This window comes from Martes martes (assembly GCF_963455335.1).
Source record: "Martes martes genome assembly, chromosome: 8".
NCBI classification, from domain to species: Eukaryota; Metazoa; Chordata; class Mammalia; order Carnivora; family Mustelidae; genus Martes; species Martes martes.
This window is the reverse complement of record NC_137895.1, coordinates 11,403-39,336: the sequence shown is the minus strand read 5'-3', so window position 1 is coordinate 39,336 and position 27,934 is coordinate 11,403. Positions and strand designations below refer to the sequence as shown.

Sequence of the window (27,934 nt, the reverse complement as noted above, 5' to 3'; positions counted from 1 at the left end):
GAGGTGGTTGGGAGAGGCAAAGAAGGGCATTAGATACTGAAAAAACGGCCAATTCATCAAGAAGATAATTAGAATTATAAGGGATAAAATACAAACAGAGATACTCTAAAAAACACATATGCCCATATGCACCAAACAACAGAGCCCCCAAATATTTGAGGCAAACATTACCATACTGAAGCAGTGCTACAGTACTATTCAGAGGTATCAGCACTCCGTTGCCAACAGTGGACGGAACATCTAGACAGACTAGAAAGTCCACAAAGACATACAGGACTTTTAACAGCACTGTTAATCAACGACCTATAATAGACATACATAGCACACTCTCCCCAACAGCAGAATACACATTCTTCTCAAACCTGTATGGAACATTCCATAGGACAGACCATGTTTTAGGCCACAAACAATTCTCAATAACTTTAAAAAGACTGAAATCATACGAAGTATCTTTTCCAACCACAATGGGTGAAGCAGACATCAACAACAAAAGAAAAACTGGAAAAGTGACAAATATGTGGATATTAAAGAAATGCTCTTAAACAATCTTAATGGATCACAGAAGAAATCACAAGGGTATATAGAAAATACTTAGAGACAAATGAAAATGAAAACACAACATGCAAAAATTTATGGCATGCAGCAAAGGCGATGTGCAGAGGGAAATTTATAGTGATAAATGTCTATGTTAAAAAAGAAGAAAGATTTCAAATGAATAACCTACCTTTACACTTTAAGGAAGTGGAAAAAGAAGAGCAGACTAAAGCTAGCAGACTAAAGGAAAGAATAAATATTAGAGGTAAATGAAATAGAGAATAGAAAAACAATAGAGAGGGAATAATTATACCACAAGTTGGTTCTTTGAATAGATCAGCAAAGATGACAAACTTTTAGCTATAATGACAAAGAAAAAAGAAAGGTGAAAATAGTTAAAATAAAAAATTAGAAGTAACATTACTACTAATTACACAGAAAGAAAAAGAACCATAAGAAAATACTATAAACAAGTAGATACCTCTCAAATTATATGATGTAGATGAAACGATACCTGATAAAGGCATGAAAAATCCCACAGCTAACCCGTACTCAACAGTAAAGAACTGAAAACCTCCCCCCTAAGATAGGATCAAGGCAAAGACGCCTGCTTTCACCACTTTAATTCAACACAGTACTGGGAGTTCCAGTTAGAGCAATTAGGCAAGAAAAGGAAACAAAAAGCTTCGAAATTGTAAAGGAATAAGTAAAAACTTTTTCCGTAGGCATGTGTGATTCTATTTATAGAAAGTGCACGAGTATCCACAGAAAACTAGGGTTAAAAGAATTCAGCACTTTCAGGGTACAACATCAACACACAGAAGTGAGCTGTGTTTCTATACCTAGCGATGAGCCATAAAAAAAGGAAATAGCATCTGCAGAATACCGGGAAATAAACTTGACCAGGAGGTGAAAGATTTGTACATGAAAACTACAAACACTGCTGGAACAAATTAGAGACTCCAACAAAGGGAGAGACACCCCAGGTTCGTGGATTGGAAGACTTAATATTGTTAAGATGTCAAAACGATCTTTAAAAAGAACAAAGTTGAAGGACTTTCAAAACTGTACTATGAAGTTACACATCTAGACCACAGAATAGAATTGAGAGTCCAGAAATAAACTCATACAACTGGGACCAAGGTGGCAAAACCATTCAGAGAGAAACAGTCTTTGCAACAAACGCTGCCAGGACAACTGGATGTCCACAAGCACAGGTGTGTACTTTTGCCTCATGCCATGGACAAAAAATAACTCAAAATGGATCAATGACCTAAATGTAAGAGCTGGAGCCATAAAACTCTTAGAAAAGAACGTAAAGGTTAAGTCTTCATGACCTTGGATTTGGCAATGGATTCTAGATATAACACCAAGAACATGAGCAACAAACGAAAAAAAGGACAAACTGGAGTTCTTGAAATTAAAGACTTTTGTGCATCAAAGATATTATTCACAAAGTTTAAAGGCAATCTATAGAATCGGAGAAAATAGCTGTAAATCATAAATCTGATGAGGATTTAGATCCAGAATATATAAAGAACTCTTATAACAACAACAAAAAGACAATCCAATTTAAAAATAGGCAAAGTACTTGAACAGGTATTTTTCCAAAGAAAATTTACAAATGGCTAACAAGCATATGAAGAGAGGCTCAACATCATGGCATTAGGGAAATGCAAATCAAAACCACAATGAGGTACCATTTCACAACCACTAGAAATGGGTTAGATTTGTCTTTAAAGTAGAAAACAACATGGGCTAGCTAGGGAGTGGGGAAATTGGAACCTTTGTGCATTGTTTGTAGGACTGTAAATGGTTCCATTTTGGAAAAGACAGGAAGTTCCTCAAAAGTTTAATTGTGATTAAATGTAATTACCATATGACCCTGTAGGTCCACTCCTAGATATACACTGTACCATGGCCTGAATTATGGCCCTCCAGAACTCGTATGTTGAAGTCCTAACTGTCAATGTGACTGTATTTGGAGTCCAAGCATTGAGAGGAGTAATTAATGTTAAATGAGGTCATAGGGCTGGGGCCCAACCTTTGTGTCAAAGGATGTGTGGTTGTTTAAGAAGGGTAAGAGAAAGAGATCTCTGCTGGAACACAAAGAAGAGGCCATGTGTGCACTCAGTGAGATGGCAGCCGCCGACAAGCCAAGAAAAGTGGCTTCAGAATGAAACCAACCTTGCTGGCACCCTGATCTTAGAGCTCCCAGCCTCCAGAACTGTGAGAAATAAATGTCAGTCAGCGATGATTGGTGATGGCGGCCTGAGCAGACTGGGACAGCCAGATCGGAACACTGAGGCCCCTGCTGTGAGCCCATACTCAAGCCTGGTGGTAGCAGCAACATTCATGCAGCTGAAGGGTAGAAACAGCCCAAATGTCCGCCAACGAGCGAATGGGTAAGCAAACTGTGGGATGTATATAAAATGGGACGTGTTCAGTCCTAAAAAGGAATGAAGTATTTAAAATGTGGATGAATCTTGGAAACATGACGCCAAGTAAAAGAAGCCAGACACACAAGGTCACAGTGTAGGATCCCACTGTTGTGAAATATCCAGGACGTATAAACCCAGACAGAAAGCCGACGAGAGTCTGCCAGGACCTGAAGGGAGAGGGTATTGGGGGAGAAGCTGCTTGATGAGCAAGGGGTTTTACTTCTGAGTGATGGAAATAATCTAGAACTAGAGAGAGGTTTGAGTTGAACAGCACTGTAACTGTACTAAATGGGACTGCGTCGTTTACTTTAAAATGGTTAATTTTATGTTATGTAAGTCTCACCTCAATAAAATACTTAAAAAAAGATCCAGGGGTGGCATTCCCTGTCTTAGGATGGAGTGAACTTCCAGGAGCAGGTGATCTGAGCATGTGAGGGTGGGTGGCCACAGATGCTCCTGGCACCCTGCCCAGGCAGTCCTCCCCTGGCTGCTGTGAGAATCGAGGGTCACACCTGCCCTTGTTCCCGGAGAGCTGCCCTTGCTACGTGGCCAGGGGGCGGAAGCCCCTTGGCCATGGAGGCTAGGCGCCATGACCTCCCCCTCCACCTCCTCCCACACGTGAAGGGTCCCAAGTCGGACCAACTCTGTGGGGCAGTTTGCCCTCCAGAGCTTCCTGCGGGCAGGGAGACCACACCCTTGCTGCGTTCCGGCCTCCTGCCCTCTCCTGCTCCCCTCTCAGAGGGAACCTGATGCAAAATGGTTATGTAAAGTTAATACTGATGGGAAATTTTTTGGCATTTGAAGGAAATCTTGATAAAGCCATTATGTCAAAAAAATACTTATTGGTCATTTACAATACCAAAGGGATTTTTTTTTTTTTGGTACTTTTTATAAAGATCTTATTTATTTATTTGACAGACAGCGATCACAAGCAGGCAGAGAGAGAGGGGGAAGCAGGCTCCCCGCCGAGCAGAGAGCCCGATGCGGGGCTTGATCCCAGGACCCTGGGACCAGGACTCGAGCCGAAGGCAGAGGCTTTAACCCACTGAGCCACCCAGGCGCCCCTTTTTTGGTAGTTTTTAAAAGCCCACCTCACCAGGGTAGCACATTCCTCAAAATCCCGGGTCAAGTAAATATTTTCAGTTGAAATCATAAGTATTAGCAATTTAAAGGCAAATAAACTTTGTTCTTGTTTCTTGTTCTTCCCAACTAAATACTTGTTCTTTTTCAGACTCTAAAGTCCGGGGCGCCTGAGTGGCTCAGTTGGTTGTGTCTGCCTTTGGCTCAGGTCATGATCTCAGCATCCATGCCCTAACCCTGCTCAGCAGGGAGCCTGCTCCTCCCTCTCCCCCATTTATGCTCTCTCTCTCTCTGAGAAAATCTTAAAAACCAAAACCAAAACCCACTAAATTCCACTGCAGTGGTCTCCGTGAGGGCAGAGCTGACCGGGCTCCTCACACGGCAGGTGGAGGCAGGGGCCCTCATTTGTCCAGCTGATGATCGTGGCTCTCCTGGGGCTTTTTGCTCAGTGAAATCCAGACCTACAAGCATGCACATACATGCGATGTTTATGTTAATTCGAACTTTACTATACAAATGAAAACACCGGAAATGATGATGATGATGGGTGAGGCGATCGTACAAACGCACTACTGACCCGTGAGTCCTGGAGAGAAGTGGGAGAGGCAGCAGGGTGCCCCTCTCCCCACCCACGGGGCAGTACTCACAATAGTCCTTAAAAAAAGGCAGGAAAGCATCATCTGCTGCAACAGGGGCTGTAAAGGGAAGTTCTTTGAATCCACATGGGCATGCTTCCCAGTACTGCTAAGGGTGATAGGACTCGTCACCTGTTTTCCTGGGCTTTACAGGCAAACCTGTCCTGTGACAGGAACAGATGTCTGCTCAAAACCATTTCTGAAAAAAAGTTGTTGGGAGACTAAAGACGAAAAAGGATGGGGGCCCCCTGAACCTGTAGGGGTGGGAACCGTGGCCGTCAGGGATTAGAAATCACTCCCTTGGCGGAAAGGCAATGAGTAGGCCCCAAGGTCAATTCTGGGCGAGAAAACACCTCAATTTCCTTTTATTGGAGAGACACACAAAGCATGTTTCCTGAAGCTCTTCCCAGCCACTGCACAAGCTGGGGAGGCTGAGGGTACCGATCTCTAATTCTGCTTCAGGGTCTACTATGCCTGTCTCGCACCAGCCAAGGGTGCTTGCTGGTGCAGACCCCACCCCGGTCCCTAAGGACAGGGGAGAGGACAACTGTGGAAGGGTCAGGAGTCATGGGCCATGGTAGGCGGGGATGCAAACGGAATGGGTGGGTTCGCAGGAGGTAGAGGGGACGGCTGGCGAGAATTTTTCAATCCCTAGCTGCAGGGGTGCTGACGGGAGGGTATTCTGAAGGACACCCCCACCAAAGTCCGCGAGGAGAGAGGCTTCCGTCTTTGACTCAGGAAGGGGAGGGGCTCTCAGTGTTGCCACGCTGCGCTTGGTCTGGCACTTCCTCCTCCTTCTGCTCCAAATCAAAGTTCTGTGGACAAGGCTGCAGGTGAGGCCTGGCCCTATGTCTTCCCCGTGGGGGTCTGACTCTTCCGGGGGCGCACGCAGGATGAGCGTGCAGTGCCCGAAGGGCCGGCAGGAGCCACTCTACTGAATTACGTTCTGCAACCCTCTGCAGAGCAGCTTTATCCCGTCGAACATTCCCCCCGACCTACCTCAAGCTCCTGCAAGACCTCGTCCATGAAGTCCCGGGAGTTGTGTTTGTAAGACACAGCTAATCGAATGGCGTCATTGAAGAGCTGGGGGTAGGTGGTGGCGGCGGGAAGGAAGACATGGCAGTGGGTCCCAGTGCCCTGTCCCCGTCCTATGTCCACACAACACTCCACCCCTAAAGTCAGCAAGTTCACCCCTCAATTCACCTCCTGATCAATGCACTTTTTCCGCCGAGCCCAGGCCCATCATGTCCCCTACTGGCAGAACAAACCATGACCCATTCCTATCACCACTCACTCTGGATCGCCCACTCACGGCCCCTGCAGCAATGCCTGTCCTCTCCACCATCCCTTCTCTTCACAGCTTCCCCGGTCCCTTAAGTACTTTGCCTTCCCTAACCTCTGCAGCCCACCCTTACCTTCACAACATTGGTACCATCAGCAGCTGAGACAAAGTACAGGGGAAGAGAGAACTTCCTGGCAAAATTGAAGCTCTTTTGGGTCATCTTTACGTCTGCTGTAGAGAGAAGGTAGGACATTGGCCTGTCCATTAAGGGAAAGGGAGAGGGTTTTGCAGAGTGGGTCGCCAGAGGCCATTCCAGAAAGTGGGACAGGGAGGGGCAATCAGGGGACATGTCCGAGAAAGAGTTCATTTAACAGGGATCTACGTCTTGGAAAGAGGAAAGATTGGCTCAGTTGGTATCTTTACTGGATAGAGACTGATGGAGAGCAAACAAGGGCTGTATTTTGGGAAGGAGGACAGATCACTGAAGGTTCACTGCCCCAGGAATGGAGGAGGAAATGTGTGGTGGTGGGTCCCCCATGGAGCGTGGACACCCAGATGCAGGGATGGCCCCACCATCAATTTTATTGGCCACCACGATGCATGGGATCTCTGGCCTGAACTCCCGAAGCTCTGTGTACCAAGTGCTCAGGTTCTTGTAGGTTACTTTCCTCTGCACGTCGAACACCTGCAGTGAACAGAGGATGGAAAATAGCTCAGGGCCGTCAGTGTCTGCATACCACCACACCTGACAAACACAAGCCGCTGAGCGGCCCTGGGCCCTCCCTTCCCAGGGAAGCCCTGAGAACCTCCTGATCCAAAAGGTGCCTTTAAAATGTTTATTCCTTTTTTGTCATCTTGCCATCGGGGTACGTATTATGACTAGGATGTATCATTGTACTAATCAATATAGTCTGTTGCAAACTCTAAATCTTTTGTTTTTTTTTCTTAGTCTATTACTGGTATTACTTAAACTTTGTCTTGAGATTCCTTATGTGGGGCGCCTGGGTGGCCCGGTTGGTTGGGTGTCCGACTCTTGGTTTTGGCTCAGGTTATGATCTTTGGCTCGTGAGATTGAGCCCCGCGCCGGGCTCCCTGCTTAGAGGGGGTCCGCTTGAGGATCTCTTCCTCTTCCTCTGCCCTTCCCCTCGCTGCTGCCTGCACATGCTCTTTCTAAAATAACTAAATAAATCTTTTAAAAAAATTCCTTTGTAATAACTTGAAATGCCTCCAAGATTTCCCCATAGTTACTATCAGTGTACTTTTAAAAAATTATTATTTTTATTTATTTACTTTTTTTAAAATACGGATTTTATTTTTTTGAGAGTGAGTGAGACAGTGCAAGCAGGGGGAAGGGGAGAGGGAAAGAGAAATTCAGGCAGACTCCTTGCTGAGCACAAGCCTGACATGGGGCTCGATCCCATGACCCTGAGATCATGACTTGAGCTGAAATCAACAGTCAGATGCTCAACTGACTGAGCCACCCAGGCACCCACTATCGATGTACTTTTAATTTTGAAACTTTTGTTTAATCTCTTGTTCATTTTGTGTCTTAAACCTTTTAGAAGTAATTTTTATCTATTCTTGTTATTTGGAGGTGGTTGACATCTTTATTACTTTGGAAGTGGGGGGCAGGTGCTCAGGAGCTCTTGGTGGGGCGCGGGCTTCCTCGTCCCCACCACGGGCATCGGGGCGTGCAGGATGGTGCTGATTCCGCAAGCAGCAGCCACGCGCCCATCGGGCTGGTCCCTGTTCTTGCAGATCACGTGCCTGATGCCGCGGAGGGCGGCCGGGGCCTTCCGGATGGTGGTCCGCACGCGGGAGGTGGCAGGTTTTCACTGGCCGGATCTGCGCTTCAGGACCACCTGCACACCTCTGCCTGCTGGCTCACGCCCACAGCCTAGAGGCGAATCGGATGCTTGAAGGGAAGGAGCTGCTCTGCCTCAAGGCTCCAGGTCTGCGCGTTCCGGTTGATGGGGAAGCTGGAGCCGTTCTGCACGACCACCCGCCACAGGGGAGTGGGGTACACAGCGCAGTGGTCCCTCTCACTGCACTGGCGGAGTCGGAACAACTATCTTTTATATTGTGTAGCTTGTAATTTGATTAGCATTTTACAGTGGACAGTTTTTACCTATTTTAAAATAGCAACATGCACAAGCACGGCAGACTTGCTCTAAGGGCAGGGGAGGCCAGGGGTCCTGACGTGCTTGGAATGACTGCTGCAGGGACGGGGCCCTCAAACCCCTGGCCAGAGCTCCTTAAAGGCCAGCCTCCTGCTTTCAGGCCCACACGGCCCCAGCAGGCAGTGGATCCAGGACAGCCCTGGAACTTGCTGGAACGGCTGCTCTCCCTTCATGGGAGAAAATGCGCCTCACCCAGCACAGGGGCTGCTCTGCATGGCAGGGGGCTTGGGGCAGCAGCTGTCGCAGCTGAGGCAGCAGGAGGTCCGCCTGGGAGGCCCTTCCACGGTACACCTAGGCCCCATTTCAACAAATGACCGCGTTGTCTTGAATCCCTAATAAAGACTTCTTAAAAATCACACTTGTAATGAGTTTTCTGGAATCTGCTTCACACCAGCCTGCCTCCCACGATCACCATCAGTCACCTTTCGTCCAGGTCTGATTTTGTTTCGAGAGCTGAGGAAGAGCCGGTGGGGATGAGGAGCAGCCCCGTCCAGTCTCTGAGTGGAGCTCGCGCTGGGACTATCGGATCCCACATGGTCACCACAAGGCAAGCACTTTCTACCTGCCAGCCCCCTGCAGCAGACAGCTGCACTGAAAGGCATGAAGGAATGCCGGCAGGACAGACACCCCCAGGCGTCAGAGGAGGGTCCAAATGGAGCCGATGGAGAGGTGTCCGAGGGGGGGGGAGGTTCCTCCCAGAGAGAGAGCGGAGGTAAGCTCAGAGCTCCAAACGCCAGTGCAGAAGTGGGACAGACATGGCTGGGCTCTCCCCTCCTGCTTCTCCAGGGTCAGAGGCGTTGCCCATGTGAGCCTCCAGGTGGGACTGCTGGCCTGCACTGCCTCCCGTGCCGTACCCAGTTGCCTTCTCGTTCTGTCCTCTTACAGGTACTAATATTACAATTTGGAAAATGTCAAGAGATTTTGTGTTAAGGGGTAAGGGAGCTGGAGAATGGAGCCGGGGCTCTGGGCAGGGGGCCCTACGCACACAGGCTTGCCCAGCTCTCCTGCGCTTCTTTAGCTCTCCCTCAGGTCCTCGTATGGCACTCTTTACCCTGCGGCTATGGGGAGCCCCCGAAGACTGTGTTTTAGACAGCACAGAGGAGAGGGGCTCGTTTGGGAGCAGGACCAGGTGATGGGGCCGAGGGGGCCCTGGAAGCCTATTGGAGCAGGTGGCTCCCATCAGGGAAGGCCTTTCCTTGCCTCTTAGATGCCAAGCCCGATGCAGAGGCCCTGGAGGTTCTCCACCCCGGATGGGGGTCCCTCATCCAGCCCCACTTGAAGAGAAGCTCACCTGGGCATGTTCTCACTCTGGACCCTCCCCAGGCTGCCCTGATCCCCTCTCTCCCAGTCCCCAGCCTTAGTGCGGCAGGCTCAGCACTGCTGGGTCACCCTGCAAGCTTCGCAGAGCTTTTGTCCACTGCCGGGTGGGTCTCATACCATGATGCAGGCGTGGGCCTTGTGGTAGTAGGAGGCGTGCATACTCTGGAACCGCTCCTGGCCTGCCGTGTCCCAAAAGTCTGCAACAGGAACACAACTCTGTCTGGTGCGGCTGGAGGGCAGAGAGACCTGGACACGCTGAGCACCTCTGTGTAGATCTGTGTGTGCAGGGACAGAACACGTGGGAGGACAGGGAGGAACAAAGGCCGCAGAGCTCGCACGTGTGCGTCATCAGGACACAATGCACCTGGGGGTGCCACGGAAGGTCTGTGTACGTGCGTGTGCATGGCAGTGAATAAGAGGGAAACACGTGGCCAGGCCAGGAGGAAGGAGCATGCAGACAGGAAGTCCTGAAAAGGAGAAGGCAGGTTTCCCTGTTCTCCCACCCTCAAGATGCAGAGCCCTTCAAGGTCGAACTACGCTGACTTCCCATGTGTGCTGGCCACAGATGGTAGACACAGCCAGGCAGGATGCGTGGCCTAGCCAAGCAGGAGGCGGTGACGTCACAGAAAGTCAAAACCTTCTGTGGAAGATAATTACTCAGGCCACAACTGTTATTTCTTTCCACTGGTTGATTAGAATACCAGGTCAGAGAGCTGGACTGAGGCCTTGTGCACCTCCTCCCGTTCCCTGGGCTCCAGGATCCCAGGCTCCTCCCTACCACCCCTGCTCTCTGCTGGGGGTCTCACTTCCTTCCTGCCTCTCTCCCATGGACTTCTCTCCCCTCCCCTCTCCTCTCCCTCGAGAGTCCATGGCCTGGCCTGGTGCTGCTTACCCACAAGGACTGTCTTGCCATCCACCGTGGCTGTATGCTTGTACAGGGTCAGGGCGTACGTGGACAGCTGCTGTGGCCGACTGCGTTCAGGTTAAGGAACAGAGATGAACAAGAGGCAGGCAGGGAAGGTGCTTGGGGTGGGGGCACTGGAAGATGAAACCGGCCCTCTCCTTGTCTTTCTGGAGTTCTTCATATTTTAAACTGAACGGATGTTGCAGACAGAGGATCAGCTCCAAATGTCACGGGCACAAACTCCCTAGGAAGGCGAGGGGCAGGTGACGCTGGGGTGTGTCCTGGCCGTCTAAGTGCCGGGGACGACCCAGAGTGGAATTTTACAGAGAAGCCATCACCATCAGTATCATGCAGGCTGCCCTAGTCCCTTTATGGATGGGGCTCCGACAGGCCCGAGAGCAGACCCCGACGGAGGCAGCACGCGACCATTCCAGGAAAAAAGCCTCCAGAAGCCAGACAGCTGACAGGCTGTTTATGAACGGCCTGTGTGTGAAACCCTGACACAATCCTGGGGAATTAGACTTCCCAAAGCTGCGAGGTGCGGGGTGCTTTAGCCAGGAAGCCGGAGGGGGCGGGCGGGTGGGTGCGAAGGGGCACATGGTATGAGGTGAAGCAAGATCTACTCAGACTCCTGGGGGGGTGGGGCAAGGCCCAGGGCAGGGAGGAGGGTCACTCCAGGGTTATTTCCTGCCACGGTTCTCCATAGATCCACCCGGGAAGCTTTTTAAAACCATCCTGGCTGCCAGGGAGTGTCTCCCTCCAAACCCAGTGCGGACCATCCACGGGAGGAGGGTGCAGGTCCTGTTTGACAAAGTTCATTCCCACCAGAGAAGTGTGAAATGTCAGCCCAAGTTTTGAGGTCAGAGAGGCTACCAGAGCTCACGAGGAGGAGGAGGTGGAGTTTGAATCCAGGCACAAAAGCCGGAGCTACAGCCATTCTACTGTCTTCCTGATAGAAAGCAAATGCAAACGTCAGGAAGCTCCAAAGTGCGCAGCACCCATCCCGTGTGGGGCCGCCGGCAAGACCCGAGCATGGACGGACCCAGTGCGCTCACTCACCTACCCCCTCCCCGGACCTCGGCAGCTAAGTGGTGCACAGCGAGGCTGAGGGGGCAGGAGGGGAAGGGCACAGGGACAAGGGCTCCGCAAACCTTGAAGGATACAATCCATCCATGAGAAACCTCTCCATGAGTCTGTAAGGACAGTGTGCAAGGTGGTCAGGTACACGCTCCAAGCCCCCTCCTCCATGCCCCAAGGCATCACCCCCTCCAGGCTGACAACGTAGGGCCACCTGTGGCTCCCCTCCCCCATTCACTCCACAGCCACGGAGCTGCCTTTTAGGACAATGCCCAGGAACTGTCCACCTACCCTCTTCCTGGCTCCCCTTAAGGCCCTGGCCCCCTTTAGCTGTCACACCCATCCAGCACCCACAGCTGCTTCGCTTGAGGGCAGGGACTCCACCTTCCAGGGCAGACACAGCCAGACAGGACGCACACTTGTAATGACCAACAACTGGTCACTATGAGCTGAAGAAACAGAGACCTGTCTTTGGAGCTCTGCCAGGTATCTACACTGGAGAAGTCTGTGTGAACCATAAACTCAATAAATCTAAAAGTGAGTTTCTTTAGCCCACTAACCCTGTCCCTGCCCCTGAATTATCCAGTTAGTGGCATCACCCCATTCTCCAAGCCTGGAACATGGAATCAGAATTAACGCCCCTCATAATAAAACAGCTGACGTCATACACGTGTGTGCGGCAGTGCACGTGGGGCTCCTGGACCACCATCTCTGCATCCGTGCGGTGCTGACAAACACCCTTACCCCTGCTTCTTCATGCGAAACTGGTGCCAGGGAGGCTGGCCTTTCACCCAAAAACCATTTCCCTAACATTCTGCAGGTCCTTCAGGGCTTCGCTCAAATGTCACCTGAGCAATGACACCCTCCCTGATGATCTTATTTGTGACAGGCAAGGTCTAGCTCTCTTCGTACTCTATCTCTGCCCTGAGCGTAATCACAACAGAGACAGTCGGTATTTTACTTATTATTTTTTTTTTTTAAAGATTTATCACAAGTAGGCAGACAGGCAGGCAGAGAGAGAGAGGAGGAAGCAGGCTTCCCGATAAGCAGAGAGCCCGATGTGGGGCTCGATCCCAGGACCCTGGGATCAGGACCTGAGCCGAAGGCAGAGGCTTTAACCCACTGAGCCACCCAGGTGCCCCGGTATTTTACTTATTGACAGTTTATTCCTCTCAACTAGAATGGGAGGCCCATGAAAGAAGTTTATGAAATTTTAGTTTATTGCTGCATACCCAGTGCCTAGGACAAAAAACATTTAGACTACAGCCACCATGCAAACACCATAGGAGAAACAGTAGCCTGCGTGGAGAGGTTAGACTCCCACTCCTTGAGAACATAATGAGGTGCCTCAACATTACCAAGATGCACTGGGGTCAAAGAAGGCCAAACAGGGAGCTAGAACTTTCCACCCTGTCAGATGGCAAGGAGACCCCTCCCCCCACTGCATGGGACCCATGGAGATCACAGTGTTGCCTCTGCCCCTTCTGCTGAAGCAATGCCACAGGAAGCCAGACAAAACAGAAGGGTTGAATAAGATCCAGAGTCTCATAACAGGATATTCAAAATGTCCAAGTGTCAACCAAAAATCATTTACTGTATAGAATCAGGAAGATCTTAAAATGAATGAAGAAAGACAATAGAAGTTTTTTTTTTTAACATTTTCTTTTAAATTTTATTTACTTATTTAACAGAGTGAGAGAGAGAGAGATCACAAGTAGGCAGAGAGGCAGGCAGAGAGAGCGGGGGAAGCAGGCTCCCCGCTGAGCAGAGATCCCTATGTGGGGCTCGATCCCAGGACCCTGGGATCTTTTAAAAGAAAACATAGGAAAAAGATCCTTTGGAGTCAGGGCTCGGTGAAGATCAAAGTCCATGATTTTGGTAACACCAAAAGCATGACCTGTAAAACAAACAAGTGGCAAACAGACTTCATGAGAAGTGAAACCTTCTGCTTTATGAGAAAGCCTGTAATAAGACAGTGGGAAGACAAGCCCTAGATGGGAAGGACATGTCTACGAATAGCAGATTCAACAAAGACCAGTTCCTGGGAAAATAAAGAATTACCAAAACTAGCTATAGTTAAAAAAAACCCAATAAGAAAATGCGCAGAAGACATGAAGAGACATTTAACCAAAGAGGAATGTACACATGGCCAATAAGCCCAGAAGGAGGTGTCCATTCCACGCCACCAAGCACCAGGGAAATAGAAACCAAGACCACACCTGTCACAATGGCTAGGATAAAAAATAGCAACAACACCTAACGTTGGCAAAGGTGCGGGAAAATCACATCTTTCATATACTGCTGCTGGGAAAACAGACATTCTAGAAAACAAATCAGTTTCTTTTTTTCTTTTTTAAAAGATTTTATTTATTTATTTGACAGAGAGAGACAGGAAGGAGAGAGGGAAGACAAGCAGAGGGAGTGGGAAAGGGAGAAGCAGGCCTTCCGTAGAGCAAGGAGCCTGATGCAGGGGTTGATTCCAGGACCCGGGATCATGACCTGTGCCGAAGGCAGACGCTCAACGACTGAGCCATCCAGGTGCCCCTAGATTCAGTTTCTTAACAAATGAAACATATACTCACTGTATGATCAACCCACAAAATTAAAACTCATGTCCATACCAAAACCCACACACATGTTCACAGCAGTTTCATGTGTAATAGCCAAGACCCAGAATCAACTGAAATGCCACTTAACAGGTGACTGGAACAGTCTAGAAGACCATACTGTGGCCATCTACATTATGGAATGCTACTCAGCAACAAAAAGGAACAAAGAATTCATAGTGCAACAACCTGGATGGGTCTTAAGGGCACTGCTCTGTGGAGCGGAGAAGGTCACAGGTTGTGTAATTGTACTTATACAATGTTGCCAGGAGAACAGGATTATAGAGATGGAGAAAAGATTGGTGGTTACAGGGGTTAGTGGTGGTGGGAAGTGAGGTGGGGTGGGTGTGACTAAAATGGGTAGCATGACTGAAGTTTGGTATCTTGATTCCAATGACGGTCACAGAAATCTGCACATGTGATAGAATGACACAGAATTATGCATGCACTGAACCAATGGCAATGTCCTGATTTTGATGCTGTTCTATAGCTACCTAAGATATGATCACTGGGGCAGCTGGGGGAAGGGTGCACAAGCTCTCTCTATACTCTGTCTTTGCAACATCTGTGAATCTATATCATTTCAAAATGAAAAGTTAAGGAAAAAAAAGCAAACAAAGACCACACAGACAGGGAGAAGATATATGCAATGCCAACAACTGACAAGAATATAAAGAAAATATAAATGGCTGTTACGAGAACACACAAACAACCTGTGTACTAAGAATATGAACAGATGAACAGGTAACAGATCTATAAAAAGATGCTCAATGTTTAAATTTAGTGACTTGATCATTTTAATACAGACTGGCAAAATTCATAAAGTCATAGGATACGGAATGTTGGGGGTTTTGTAAGCGACAGAAACTCTTACACTGTGCTGGCAGCAGTGTAAATGTGACAGAACTGTTTTGGAGCGCCATTTGGGTATCTTAAAGTTTGAACTAGCCCTAAAACGAGGCCATTTCCCCCCAGGCCAAAGTGTACCCAAGATGGTAGGTGTGAAAATATTCACCTCAGTATTGGGCTTAATACCATAAAAATGATAACATCATAAATGTTCTGTTGCGAACAGACAAATAATTTTAGCACAAACTAGTTAGAACAAGTTTACTGAGTGCTTACCACTGGCCAGACACTATGCCAGGGGCCATGACACCGGGCAAACGAGATGGAGATGCCTGTGTTCATGGAGCAAACACTGGAGCAGATGAAGACAGACAACGAGGAAGCCCTCAAAACAGACTCGGCCACATGTGTAGTCTCTGCATTTAGAACAAAGGCATCTCTGTGATTCGGTGGGGCTGAGAACTGTTTCACCAATTAGTGGTGTCCAAGCAGCTGAATATCTGTCTGGGAAAAAACGAATCTTTAGGCTATTTAACGCAATGGTGGAGCAGGAAGTTCAGGGGGTCAGCCCCCAACTGATCTATCCAGTGAACTGGAAGAATGGATCAGAATCAACCATTTCTGAACTCTGGAACCTGCCAGGACACACAGCACACAGGAGGGAACTACGTAAAAGCAGAGTGCTGAGCCCAGCTGGAAGAGCAACACAGGCCAAGCAGCGGCCACCAGCCACTCCTCAGGCCCGTGGCACTGACCTCGTGATCTGTGCTCCAAGGGTCAGGCTAGGGTTGCCCTCAAAAAGTCTGGGTGGCATGTTTTGCACAGTTAGGTCTTAGCTCTCTCAGGCTTCAGGGTTCCCTTGCTGGCATCTGCTGGAGATTTCAAGGGCCAGGAATACCTTTGCTCTTCTTTCCTTTTTTGGAGCCAGAAACATAAGGAAATCTTGTCAGGTCACTGTGGTTGGACTACAGATAACAGAACATCATCACAGATATCACAGATAACATCACAGATAACATCAGTGACCACACACAACAAGGAATGCACACTTTGCAAAAATAGTTTGGAAAAGTTATAAATAGATAAACCTAGCCCCAAACGAGCAGAAATCAGCAATCCCTGAGAAGTGGGAGGACCTGATTTCCAAAGTTACCATACTAAAATACTCAGAATGCCTAATTCTCTTCAAAAAAATGCCAAAGTGAACAAAGAAATGAGAATGTATGGGCTATTCTCAGAAAAAAAGAATTGGACAGAAACAATCCCAGAAGAAATACTGACACCGGAATCATCTTAAATGTACTCAAAGAACTAAAGGAATTCATGGATGAACAATTCAAGTAAATCAGGAAATGATATATGAACAAAATGAGAATGCTAATAAAGAGATAGAAATTATGAAAAGGAACCCAACAACACTTCTGGAGCTGGAAAGCACATTAATTATAATGAAGAAACCAAACCAAACCAAACCCTCACTAGAGGGTTTTCAACAACATACTTGAGCAGAAGAAAGAATCAGCAAACTTGAAATAAGGCAATTGAAATTACCCAGTCGGAGAAGCAAGAGAAAAAAAAAAAAAAGAATGAAAAGGAACAGGGCTTAAGGAAGGTGTGGGACGACATAAAGCATACTAGCATGTACATCATGAAGAAAAGAGAGATTTGAAAAAACAATGCCTACTAATTTCCCAAACTTGGGGTATCTGGATGGCTCAGTCAATTGAGCATCCAGTTCTTGGTTTCAGCTCAGGTCATGATCTCAGGGTTATGAGATCGAGCCCTGCATCAGGCTCTGCGCTCAGTGCGGAGTCGGCCATGCCTCTCCTCCCCGCTCTGCCCATTTCCCTGCCGCCCCCCCCCCCCACATGCACACAGGCTCTCTCTCTCTCAAATAAATAAATTAAAAAAAAAAAAAAAACCAAAACCAACTTCCCAAACTTGATGTCTGCACACATCATGACATGAGTACACACACCTAGCAAGCAATAAACTCCAAGCAGGATAAAGCCAGAGACTCACACTGAGACATATCACAGGCAAACTGTTGAAACCTAAAGATACAATCCTCAGTAAGACAAATAGCCACTTTCTCCTCAGATACCCCTAAAGTCAGAAGGCAGTGGGATGACCTATTTAAAAAGCTGTCAACCAGGATTTCTACATCCAGCAAATGACCCTTCAAGAACGAAGTTAAGACATTCCCAGATAAACATGGTTGACAAGGCTATTACCAGTGGACCTGCCCTATAAGAAATGCTAAAGTGAGTCTCTTTCAGGTTAAAATGAAATGATATTAGATGGTAATTTGAAGCTGTATGAAAAAATAAAGATCTTCAGTAAAGGTAGCTATATAGGTACAAATAAAAGCCAGTACTCTTGTACTTTTGGTTTGTAATTCCCCTTTCTCCTGCATGACTTAAAAGGCAAACACACAAAGCGGTAATTATAAATCTATGTTCATGAGCACTTAACGTATGAAGACGCAGTCTGTGCGAGACAAGACAGAGGTGTGGGGCGGAGCTCTCTGGGCGCAAGTGTGCTGTTATAACAACCCCGTGTTAGGCAAACAGGCTGTTTTAAGTCTAAGACTGTAGCTGTAATCTCTAAGATAACCACTAGGAAACAATTAAAGAATTACATAAAACACAAGAAGAGAACGAAAATAGCACACTTCAAAAAATCAGAAAACAAACCGGCAGCAGTGAAGTAATGAGGAAAAAAAGACAGAAAAACAAATAGCTAAATGGCAGAAATAAGCCCTTCTTTACTGATAATCATTGTTGTTTCAAGTGTCAGTGGATAAAATTCTCCCATTACAAGTGAGAGACGGGCGAAATACATCACAGCACTTGATCCCCGCACGAACTGCTGTGACAGCCTCCCTGTAGACACAATGTCACAAAAAACCTGAAAATAAGAGAGCGAGATAATCCATGCAAACAGTGTCCAAAAGGAGCTGGAGCAGCTCTACTTAGTCAGATAAAATAAACTTTCAGTCACAAGTTAGGAAAGAAAGGAGGATAGTACACAGTGATAAAAGTTTCAATCTAGCAGGAATACATAAAAGCTATAAACATATATGCACCTGAAACAGAGTCCCAGAAGAAAGGAAGCAAACACTGACCCTGCTGAGATTTCCAACCCCACTGTCAGTAATGGGCAGAACCAGAGACAGACCAACAGGGAAGCCAAGGACGTGCACAACACTACAGCCAGTGGGACCTACCCTAAGTACAGAGAACACTGCACCTGACAGCAGCAGAGGACACGCTCTACTCAAGTGAACATAGGTGAGACCATAAAGCAAGTCTTAATAAAATTAAAAAAGACTGAGATCATACAAAGTATCTTTTCCAATAAAATGGAGTGACACCAGAAATACATAACAGAAGGAAAACCAGAACATTCGCAGCTGTATGTTAATTAAACAACACAGTATTAAACAACCAATGGGTCAAAGACGAAATTACAAGGACAATTAGAAGATGCCTTGAGATGGATGAAAATGAAAACCCAGGGGCGCCTGGGTGGCTCAGTGGTTTAAGCCGCTGCCTTCGGCTCAGGTCATGATCTCAGGGTCCTGGGATCGAGTCCCGCATCGGGCTCTCTGCTTGGCGGGGAGCCTGCTTCCCTCTCTCACTCTCTCTGCCTGCCTCTCTGCCTACTTGTGATCTCTCTCTCTCTGTCAAATAAAATAAATAAAATCTTTAAAAAAAAAAAAAAAAAAAAAAAAAAAAAAAGAAAATGAAAACCCAACAAACCAAAACTTAAGGATGAAACCAAAGATGTGCCAAGAGCAAATATTATAGCTATGAGCAAATACCTTAAACATGAAGAAATATCTCAAATCAACAACTGATATGTACATCTTAAGGTACTAGACAGAAAAGAGCGAACTAAACACGAGCTCGCTAGAGGGAGGCAGTAATGAAGACTTTAGTGGAGATAAACAAAATGAGGATAGAAAGACAAGGGAGAACATCAGTGAGATAAAAAAATTAGTTCTCTGAAAAGATCAACAAATCAACAAGCCTTAGGCAGGCCGAGGGAAGAGAGAGAAGACACAAATGATCAAAATCAGAACTGAGACTGTGGACACTCACATCAATTCTGCAGAAACAAAGCGCACTGTAAGAGAGCACCATGAACAAGGGTGTGCCGACAGACTGGACGATCTAGAGGAAGTGCACACATCTCTGTGAATACACAAGCCACCAAGCGGGTTGAAGACATAGAAGGAAGTATGAACAGACTAACACCAAGTAGGGAGCAATGAATAACCTCCCATAAAGAAAAGCCCAGGACTGGGTTGCTTCCCTGGAGAGTTCTACCAAGCATTTAATGAACTAACACCAATACTTCTCAAACTTGTCCAAAAAATTGAAGAGGAGGGAACATTTCCTAATTCTTTCCATGAAGCCAACATTACCCCGATTCCAAAGGCAGACAATGCCCTACAAGAAAACTGTATCTCCAAATATAGATGTCAAAATCCTCAACACAATAACAGCAAACCAAATTCACATTAAGAGGCCTATACACCATGACCAGGGGAGATTTCTCTTGGAATTTAAGGGTGGTTCAATTTAAGAAAACTAATCAAGTATATTATATTAATAGACCGAAAGGAAAACCCTACATATTTATCTCAATAAATTCATGAAAAGCATTTGACAAAACCCATACCATCCCATGACAAAAACACTTGATGAACTAGCAACAGAAGGTAATTTCCTCAAGAGGATAAAGGCCATATATGAAAAAACACAATCAACCTCATACTCAGTTGTCAAAGAATGAAAGCCCGGCCCTCAGGTGCCTGACAAGCATGACAATCCAGCTCACACCGAGTCTGGATGTTCCGATAAGAACCTGAGCCTAGGATGCCCACCCCAAGCTCCCACTTTGCTTTTCCCTGGCACGTTTTAAAATAACCACTTAGGGGGTGTGCCTGGTTGGCTCAGTCAGTAGAGCATGTGACTCTTACTCTCAGGGTCGTGAGTTCAAGCCCTATGCTGGGCATGAAGCCTACTTAAAGAAATAAGTAAATTAAAAAAGTAAAATAAGTAACCACTTAGATTTGAGCATGCAAATAATGTGACCCAGAATGGAGGATGGCTCTTCCCCTGGCTCATTTCACTCCCACTTCTGGGACTTGTATGTGATAAATCTTGGGACTTGACTTCCTTTGTGTGGGTAAACTGAGAGTGCCCTCAGTCAAAACAACCCCAGGGTTTTCACTTCCCCAAAGTGGGTGCTCAGATGCTGAGGGGACTACCTGCTGACCCTTACGTCCCTCATTCATCAGGGACCTGTATACTCTTAACTCAGTGCGTCAGCTACAAGAAGCCCTCAACGTAAGCACCTGGGCAAGAAAAGCAAACAGAAGGCATCCAAATTGGAAAGATGGAAGTAAAATTATTTCTCTTCAAAGATAACATAATTTTATACACAGAAAACTAGAGAGTCCACAAAAAAATAACAGAGGTAATAAATTCAGCCAAGTTGCAAGATGTAAAATCCACACACAAAACTAAACTGCACATCTATGCACTGGCAACGAGCAACATGAAAAGGGAATCTAACCAAGAAGACATAACACCTGTACAGTAAAACTAAAAACACTGAACAGGACTCAAATAAGTGGGAAGACACTGTTCATGGGTTTGAAGGCTTACTGCTGCGAGGTAGATAACTCGACCCAAAGCAACGCACAGATCCCATGCAATCTCTATCTGAATCCCAATGACATTTCTGCAGAAATAAAAGAACACATCTCAAAATCTGTATGGAGCTTCAAGGGATCCCAAGTCCCCAAAATTATTTTGTGAAAGAATAACAAACTCGAGGAACTCACATTTCCCTGAGGTCAAGACTTCACTCAAAGCTATAATAATCAAAACAGTATGGTATTGGCATAAATATAGACATACAGACCACAGCTCAGAAAGAAACCCTCACATATATGGTCAATTAATTTCTGACAAGGGTGCTGAAGACCATTCAATGGGAAGAAATGATGTTGGGAAAACTGGATATCCCCATGCCAACGAATAAAGGAGGGCCCTTTCCCTCATAGCAGTATACAAAAGTTAACACAAAATAGATCAAAGACCTAAACTTAAGAGCTGAAACTATAAAACTTTTAGAAGAAAATATAGGATCAAATCTTCATGATTCTCCCATAAGAAAAGATACATAGACCAATGGAACAGAATAGAGAGCCCAGAAATAAGCCCACACGTATATGGCCAAATATTTGACCATGGAACCAAGAACACACAATGGAAAAAGGATGGTCTCTTCAATAAATGGTGCTAAGAAAACTAGAAATCCACATACAAAAGAATGAAATTAGATCTCTGTCTTATACCATTCACCAAAAATTAACTCAAAATGAGTTAAAGACTTTTTTCTTTTCTTTTCCTGTTTTAAACATTTTATTTATTTCTTTGACAGAGAGAGACATGGCGAGAGAGGAGCACAGGCAGGGGGACTGGGAGAGGGAGAAGCACGCCTCCCGCTGAGCAGGGAGCCCGATGCGGGATTTGATCCCAGGACCGTGGGATCACGACCTGAGCCAAAGGCAGACGCTCAATGACTGAGCCACCCAGGCGCCCCAAGACTTTTTTCAAACTGTGAAATGATCATCAAGATAAGCCTAGTTAACATCCATCAGCACACATAGCTACAGAATTTTTTCTTGTGATGAGAGCTTCCAGATTGCAGTACAGTGTTACCGACTATAGTCACCAGGTCACACATCACATCCCTAGGACTTATTTATTTTAAAATGGAAGCTTGTGCCTTGTGACCTCCTTCCCCAACCCCTACCCACCGCCTCTGGCAGCCACCAATCTGTTGTATCTATGAGCTTGCATCTTTTTTTTTTTTTTTTTAATAAGATTCCACATATATGTGAGATCATACAGTACTTGCCTTTCTCTGACATATTTCACTAGAACAACGCCCTCAAGACCCAGCCATGTTGTTGCAAGATTTGCTTCTTTCTAAAGGGCTGAGTACTCTTCCATGGCACAGAGGAATGGGAGGTGTTGGTCAAAGGGTACACTTATAGTTATAAGACAGGCAAGTTCTGATGATTCCGTGCCCAGTGTGGTGACCACAATGAACAATACTGCGTCATGTGCTTGCAAGCTGCTAATAGAGTAACTCTTCAGGGCTTTTATCACACACCAAAACAAGATAACTCTGTGAGGCGATGGATGTGCCAGCAAACCTCACTGTGGCGATCAGTTCTCAATACACACGTATGTGAAATCATCACGTCGTACGCCACCACAATCTTAGATATTATATCTCAAACATTTTAACTAATTTTTTAACAGTTCAATTTATTAAAATTAAGTGTTTCTGTTCATCAAAATACACCAGTAAGAATAAAAAGCTGCAGACTGGAAGAAGGTTCAGAACGTCTGAAGACATTCCCACAAGTCAATAATAAAAAGACAAAAAATCCAATAAAAATGAGCACCTGTCTTAAAGAGACATTTCACAAAGGAGGATTTCCAATGACCAACGAGCTCCAGTAAGTGAGAACGTGCTCCTCAGAATTAGTCATCATCTTAGAAAGTCTTAAATATAATCTTTATGAAAAATCAGCCTTGATAAATGTGCTGTCAAAATGTCTCCTTACCACTTTTTTCCCTGCTTGATCTACTGATGATTGAGAGGAACACCTGTTCTGAACTTGGTCCGCCATCCAGTTAAAAAATTATTCAGACTCGGTCACTCCTCTGCTTAAACCATCCCATGTTTTGCCATTTCTTTCCGTTCAAGGCCTCCTCAGACCCCAAGCCCCACCCCGACTCCCCTCCCGTTGCCTTCCTGCTGCTCCCTCGGTCCCGCCACCGGCCAGTCCCTCTAGCTGAAACGCTCCTCCCCACACATGGCTTGTTCCCTTGCCTTCTTCAGACCTTGGCTCAGACGTCACCTTCACAAACGGGCCTGCCCTAACCACTCTCCTGAGGTGACAACTGCGCTTTCCCCCACGTATTAAGGGCTACTCTGTATCTGTCTATAAATTGAATACATTATAGCCATGATTTTGTATTTCTAAGATTTAAAACTGTAGCTTCCCTTGCAGAAGGATGGTAGATTCTGTTTACAACTGAACAGAAACAGCATCCGTATTAAAAAGAAAATGCACCGGCGTCTTACACAGAAGCAGGAAACCCTCCCAGGGCAATCATGGCCGCCAGAGGCACAGGGGCCCAGAGACAGAGCCGCGTCTAGACCGGCTTTGAGACAGCACATGCTCACGATGCGGAGGACAGCAGAGCTTGAGAGACTTGGCTCATCACAGCGGGCAGTGAACAAGTGACTGTCCCTACGCTCCCGTCCCAGAAGCTTGTGAAGCATCACAGGGGCCAGACCCCTCTCAGGAGGCCCCTTCCACCAGGCATCCAGCCCATTCCCTCCTGGCCTCGGGGGAACAAGGCGGGCGACAGGGGTCAGGCTGTGTAGTTTCTGCTCCCTAATCTCCCCTATTTGACTCCAGCCTGTGCTCACACCACGCGGCCCTAGAGGGTGTGCATCTCTGCCCTCTTTGCATGATGGTGGACGGTGCTCAAGGTGGAAAATGACGCCCTGTCACCCGAAAAAGGCAATGCATCTGGAGCTAACCATTCTGTTTTTGAACAAAGATTTGTATTTATTCATTTTCTTCATCAGGTCAAACTAGTGGCAGATGTGAAGATAAAACTAAGACCCACTGAAGACCTACCACGTGTCAAACCTTGGTCTAGTCACTTAGGAAGCGCGGAAAGCCTTGGTATCCTTCTCCCCCAACAAATGGAGGCCAGAAGCTTCAGTGGTTGAGTCAGGGGCAAACCATGTCTGCAGCTAACATCTCTTAAAGAGTGGAAAAGGAGAGGCCACATTTGTTATTAGACGGAGGAAGCATCTGGCTCCAAAGAAATCTTTAAGAAAGGTAAAGCCCAAGGGGCGCCTGGGTGGCTCAGTCAGTTAAGCATCTGCCTTCAGCTCAGGTCACGATCCCAGGACCCTGCGATCGAGTCCTGCATGGGGCTCCCTGCTCAGCGGGGAGCCTGCTTCTCCCTCTGCCTCTCCCCTGCTTGTGCTTTCTTTCTCTCAAATAAATAAAAAAAAATCTTCTAAAAAAACACATACGCACACAAGAAAGGCAAGGCCCAGAATAGCCTGAAGCACCCCTGTCCCCAAGGGGAAGATGACTCCTTGAGCTGCAGAAGGAGCTACAGTGGGAGCATGGGCTCCTCTCGGGACTGGTCAGCAATGCCCAGAGGGTACAGAAAACATGAAGAAAACGTATGGAGGACCGGCAGGGTCTCCAAGTGACATGGCTGTAAGTGCGCACACAGAGATGGGCTCTTCCTGATCACCGAGAGCAGGGTCTGACCCTGGCACTACTCAGCACTTGTAGAGTTAATGCCCGTTAGAGTGGACCCAGGCTAGACAATCAGATCATGAGCTGGCCAGGTCAGAGCTTGTTAGGGGAGAACATCTCACAGTAGTAGCCGACGCAGGAAGGGGGTGTGTGCGGGAGCGAAGGCAGCGAGGGAGCTCGGCCATTAGGTCCACAGAGGCTGAGGGGCCAGAAACACAGACGCAAAGAAGTGGAATCAAGAGGCACGAACGTGCTGCGTGAGAACGGAGAGCCCCTCAGAGAAGCCTGGTGCATCCGCCCTGCAGGCCCGCTTGACTTCCAGACGCTGTGGCTGTAGAGGCCAATGCTGCGTCCTCCTAGAAGTCCTGCTGACCTCCTGGGCTCCTACTTTTTGTTGTCCTAAGCGAGGCTTGTAAGAAACCAGCATTGAACCTGGAGCTGGGCAGTGCTGAGGCAGCAGGCGGGCCACCTCCGGCCCCGCACTGAGCTATGCTCTCCGAAGCCCTCACCTGCTCTTCATCTTCCTGCCACTGCTGCTCCCGGTTTGCTGGGAAACACTACACTTGGCTGGCCATAGGGGGTGTTCCCTTCTGTGCAATCTCCCCAAGGTGCAACACTCACCCTCATTTTCACGGTACACACACATTGCTGAGGATGGTCAAAGCGACAGTGGAACCCTAACCCAGATGAGCACTGTGTGCACACGGGGTGGGGTGGTGAGAGTGTGAACCCACGAAGACGGCCTCAGACCCCGCAAAGCCCCTGGAGCCAACAATGAAGCTTGGAGACTAGGCACATCTGGAGCACCAGGAGACAGGACTCAAGATGTCTGGTCTACCCTCCTGCGGTGAAGGCAGAAAGGGACATGTACGATCTGCCAGCACTGCAGAGCCCCCTTCAACCTTCCAGATGTGGAGTCCCAAACCGTGCACATGGGCAGTGGGGTCAGTTAAGAGTCAGTCAATCTCCAGGCTGGTCACAGTCAGTCCTCATTTCCTTCCATTCTGCTTCATCTTGGGGAGCTCCTCCAAGAAGGCATCTGCACCACCTCTAATCAATCTGTCATCGGTCTCCATTCCCACTTGCAGACTCTCTGCCCACACAGAACATGCAGGGTCCCTCAGCTCTCACCGCCTCACCTTGCACTGCTACAGTAGTCTCCAGGGTGACCCATCCCATGTCTGCTGCCAAGACTCCTGGAGAGAGCTCTATTTACTCAGTCCTTATGACTTGCTCCCCCTTCCCCAACACACACAGCTGCTATGATCCCCCTTGTTCCCCGCCACACACCTAGGTTCCAGCCAAGACTACTCCCTTATCAACGCTGTAGAAGCCATGCTCCTCTGTGCCAGCCTGACCTGCTGTGGGCCGGGTCCCTCTTCCCTCATCTCCCAACATACTTGGACTTGCCCACAGCGCTGTCCCCCAGGCCAGCCCGACCTGCTGTGGGCCGGGTCCTTCTTCCCTCATCTCCCAACATACTTGGACTTGCCCACAGCGCTGTCCCCCAGGCCAGCCCGACCTGCTGTGGGCCTCGTCCTTCTTCCCTCATCTCCCAACATACTTGGACTTGCCCACAGCGCTGTCCCCTAGGCAGATGATCTTCACGTTTTCATCAGCATCATATTTGTCTTGGTTGAGCTCACAGGGTTTGGCTTTGTCACTGGCCATTGGCTCCTGGCTGTTCAGCCCCGGGGAGGTATGTGGGTGTGGGGACTTGTCGTTGTCTGGGACGATCAAGAGGAGACTACTGTTAAAGAGATGAGAAGTTTCCTCAACCAAATCTACATTTTCTTCTTCCTGGACAGGAGAGAGAAGCTGATGAGCTAAAGGGCCAAGGACACACGTCCATCCTTCTCTATTCACTACCAACCTGGGTGCCACTTGCCGAACTGTGGAGGTGTACTCTTGTTCCCATCCAAATCCTCTTTGGGTGGTTTACTCTGTGTCATGACCTTACTGCAGCTCTCTGGTCAGGGCCACACCTCCCACTCCCACCTGGAAAGACTATTTCCCAAGTTGCACATGGGCAAGCTTTCTCACCGGTAAAACTGGACCAACCCCCCCCCCCCCAACAAAAACCCAATCACTGTGAGACAGAGACAGTGCTCTGTAGGCCTAAGCTCTTACCACTGAATGACAGACTACACAGCCAAAAACATCTAATGTGCATTCCTGATCACCTACCTCAAGCCTCCACCTCCCCTTCATTTTTCACCCTGCTGCAATCAATAGCTGCCTCTTTCTCTCTCAGTGTGGGCGTTCTCCAGACCCTCTTTTCTAGGGTTACTTCAGTCTCTGCTAGTTTCAGGTATCTCCTAACTATGGATGGTGCCAGACTTGTTCCTCCACTGAGACTGCTTCCCTTGGCAGCAGACTCAGGCAGCTTCCCACCAGACTTGGACTAGTAGGTTCTGCCACACAGGGACAAATAACATGTAAAAAACCAAATACTTAATTCTTGCCCACCCAAACATCAGTCCTTACGTTCCTCGTCTGTCCAAGACATCACCCGATGCCAACACCTAGGTGTGACATCACCTCTAGCTCTGTTCTTCTCTCCTCACTGCCAAAGACAACTTTTCAAACTGTACTAAGAGTGTGCAATGCACAGATTCTGAGCCAGTGAGGCACACAGAAATGATGCCTTCAGGCTCCCACTGAGCAGGCACCATTCGCAGACCTTGTGCTGGGTTCAGAGGAAAGGACACGATGCTGGCCGAGCCTACTGCGGCAAGAGCTAGGACCGGGTGTGCACACCGTCGGGGTGGGAAATGCCAGCAGGACCCTGGCTGTACCACCGCTCAGGCAGGGACTGAGCCCGGTTTACCTAGGTGCCCTCACCCGGGAAGTGACATGCCTGGTGAGCATAGCGAGGGGCTGTCCCTTCCACGACCCCCCGGAGCAGAGTGACCTGTTCCAAAGCCAAACCCAGACCTGTAACTCCAGGCTCCACGATCTTCAAAGTCTGTCTCTGTCCTCGCCCCCCCCCCCCCCCCCCCCCGCTGCGGGAACCCACTGACCCGTGCTTCTCCCGCCCAGGGCCCAAGGACGGAGGATCCCGAGGCCGGGCCGCCACCTGCGGGAAACGAGGTACGACCCCGGACTCCCCAGGTGGCCAGCCGTTCCCCAGTGGGCGCCCTTCTCCCGACCCCACCCCAGCCCCGCTCCGCCCCGATCTCGCCTCGGACCCCACCCGCCAGCCGGGGCTCCCTCAGCGCGGCTCGCCGCTTCCGCCTCGCTCCGCGTCCTCGCAGCTGCTACGCAACCGCGCGAGGACCCGGAGCAGGGCTGCCCGCCCGAGGCCTGAAGGACCCCTCCGCGGCGCAGGCTGGCTAGCGCGGTGCCGGGGCGGAGCGCGGCAGGTGCGCGCGCTTGCGCCCGGCGGTCCGGCTTGCGGGGAGCGCGCGGCGCGCCTCCAGCCGGGCTGCCGCGGGAGGAGCGTCTGCGCCGGTGCCGCTGGGTCGTATTTTCCTTTTTGGCGTGGAAATTTGTGGCAAAGTTGTGTGGTTATGCCCGAGTTTTCGTGTCTGAGAGACCACCAGGAAGCCAACACCGATGCAGTCACACCAGGGTTTCTTCGACGAGCTTAAGCTTGGGCCCAAGTGCCCCCGACGCCGCGGAGTGGGGACTTG

General features: G+C 48.3%; 1 protein-coding gene across 7 annotated transcripts; it reads right to left on the bottom strand.

The window, feature by feature from the left end:
- Positions 1-4,527: 4,527 nt before the first annotated feature.
- Positions 4,528-27,581, bottom strand: RABL2B (RAB, member of RAS oncogene family like 2B). Of its 7 annotated transcripts, none has more exons than XM_080811239.1 (9): positions 27,496-27,581; positions 25,864-26,099; positions 11,540-11,569; positions 10,365-10,444; positions 9,590-9,747; positions 6,546-6,657; positions 6,106-6,203; positions 5,690-5,773; positions 4,528-5,505 (listed from the first exon to the last, which is right to left on the bottom strand). In XM_080811239.1, the coding sequence occupies exons 2-9, from the start codon at positions 25,968-25,970 to the stop codon at positions 5,425-5,427; spliced, it is 750 nt and encodes a 249-aa protein (XP_080667365.1). In that variant the 5' UTR covers positions 25,971-26,099; positions 27,496-27,581; the 3' UTR covers positions 4,528-5,424. The 7 variants fall into 7 exon arrangements, with proteins under 7 accessions (XP_080667365.1, XP_080667368.1, XP_080667369.1 ...); XM_080811242.1 differs by having other exon boundaries at positions 9,590-9,669; XM_080811243.1 differs by having other exon boundaries at positions 9,590-9,669; positions 25,864-26,026.
- Between the last annotated feature and the right edge of the window lie 353 nt (positions 27,582-27,934).

Coding starts and splice junctions, on each gene's coding strand:
- RABL2B (XM_080811239.1), bottom strand. CDS start 25,970: ATGGCCAGTGACAAAGCCAAACCCTGTGAGCTCAACCAAGACAAATAT. Junction 9,748..10,364: donor TGGCAAGACAGTCCTTGTGG/GTAAGCAGCACC, acceptor CTGCACACACAG/ATCTACACAGAGGTGCTCAG. Junction 5,506..5,689: donor AGGTCTTGCAGGAGCTTGAG/GTAGGTCGGGGG, acceptor CCTTGTCCACAG/AACTTTGATTTGGAGCAGAA.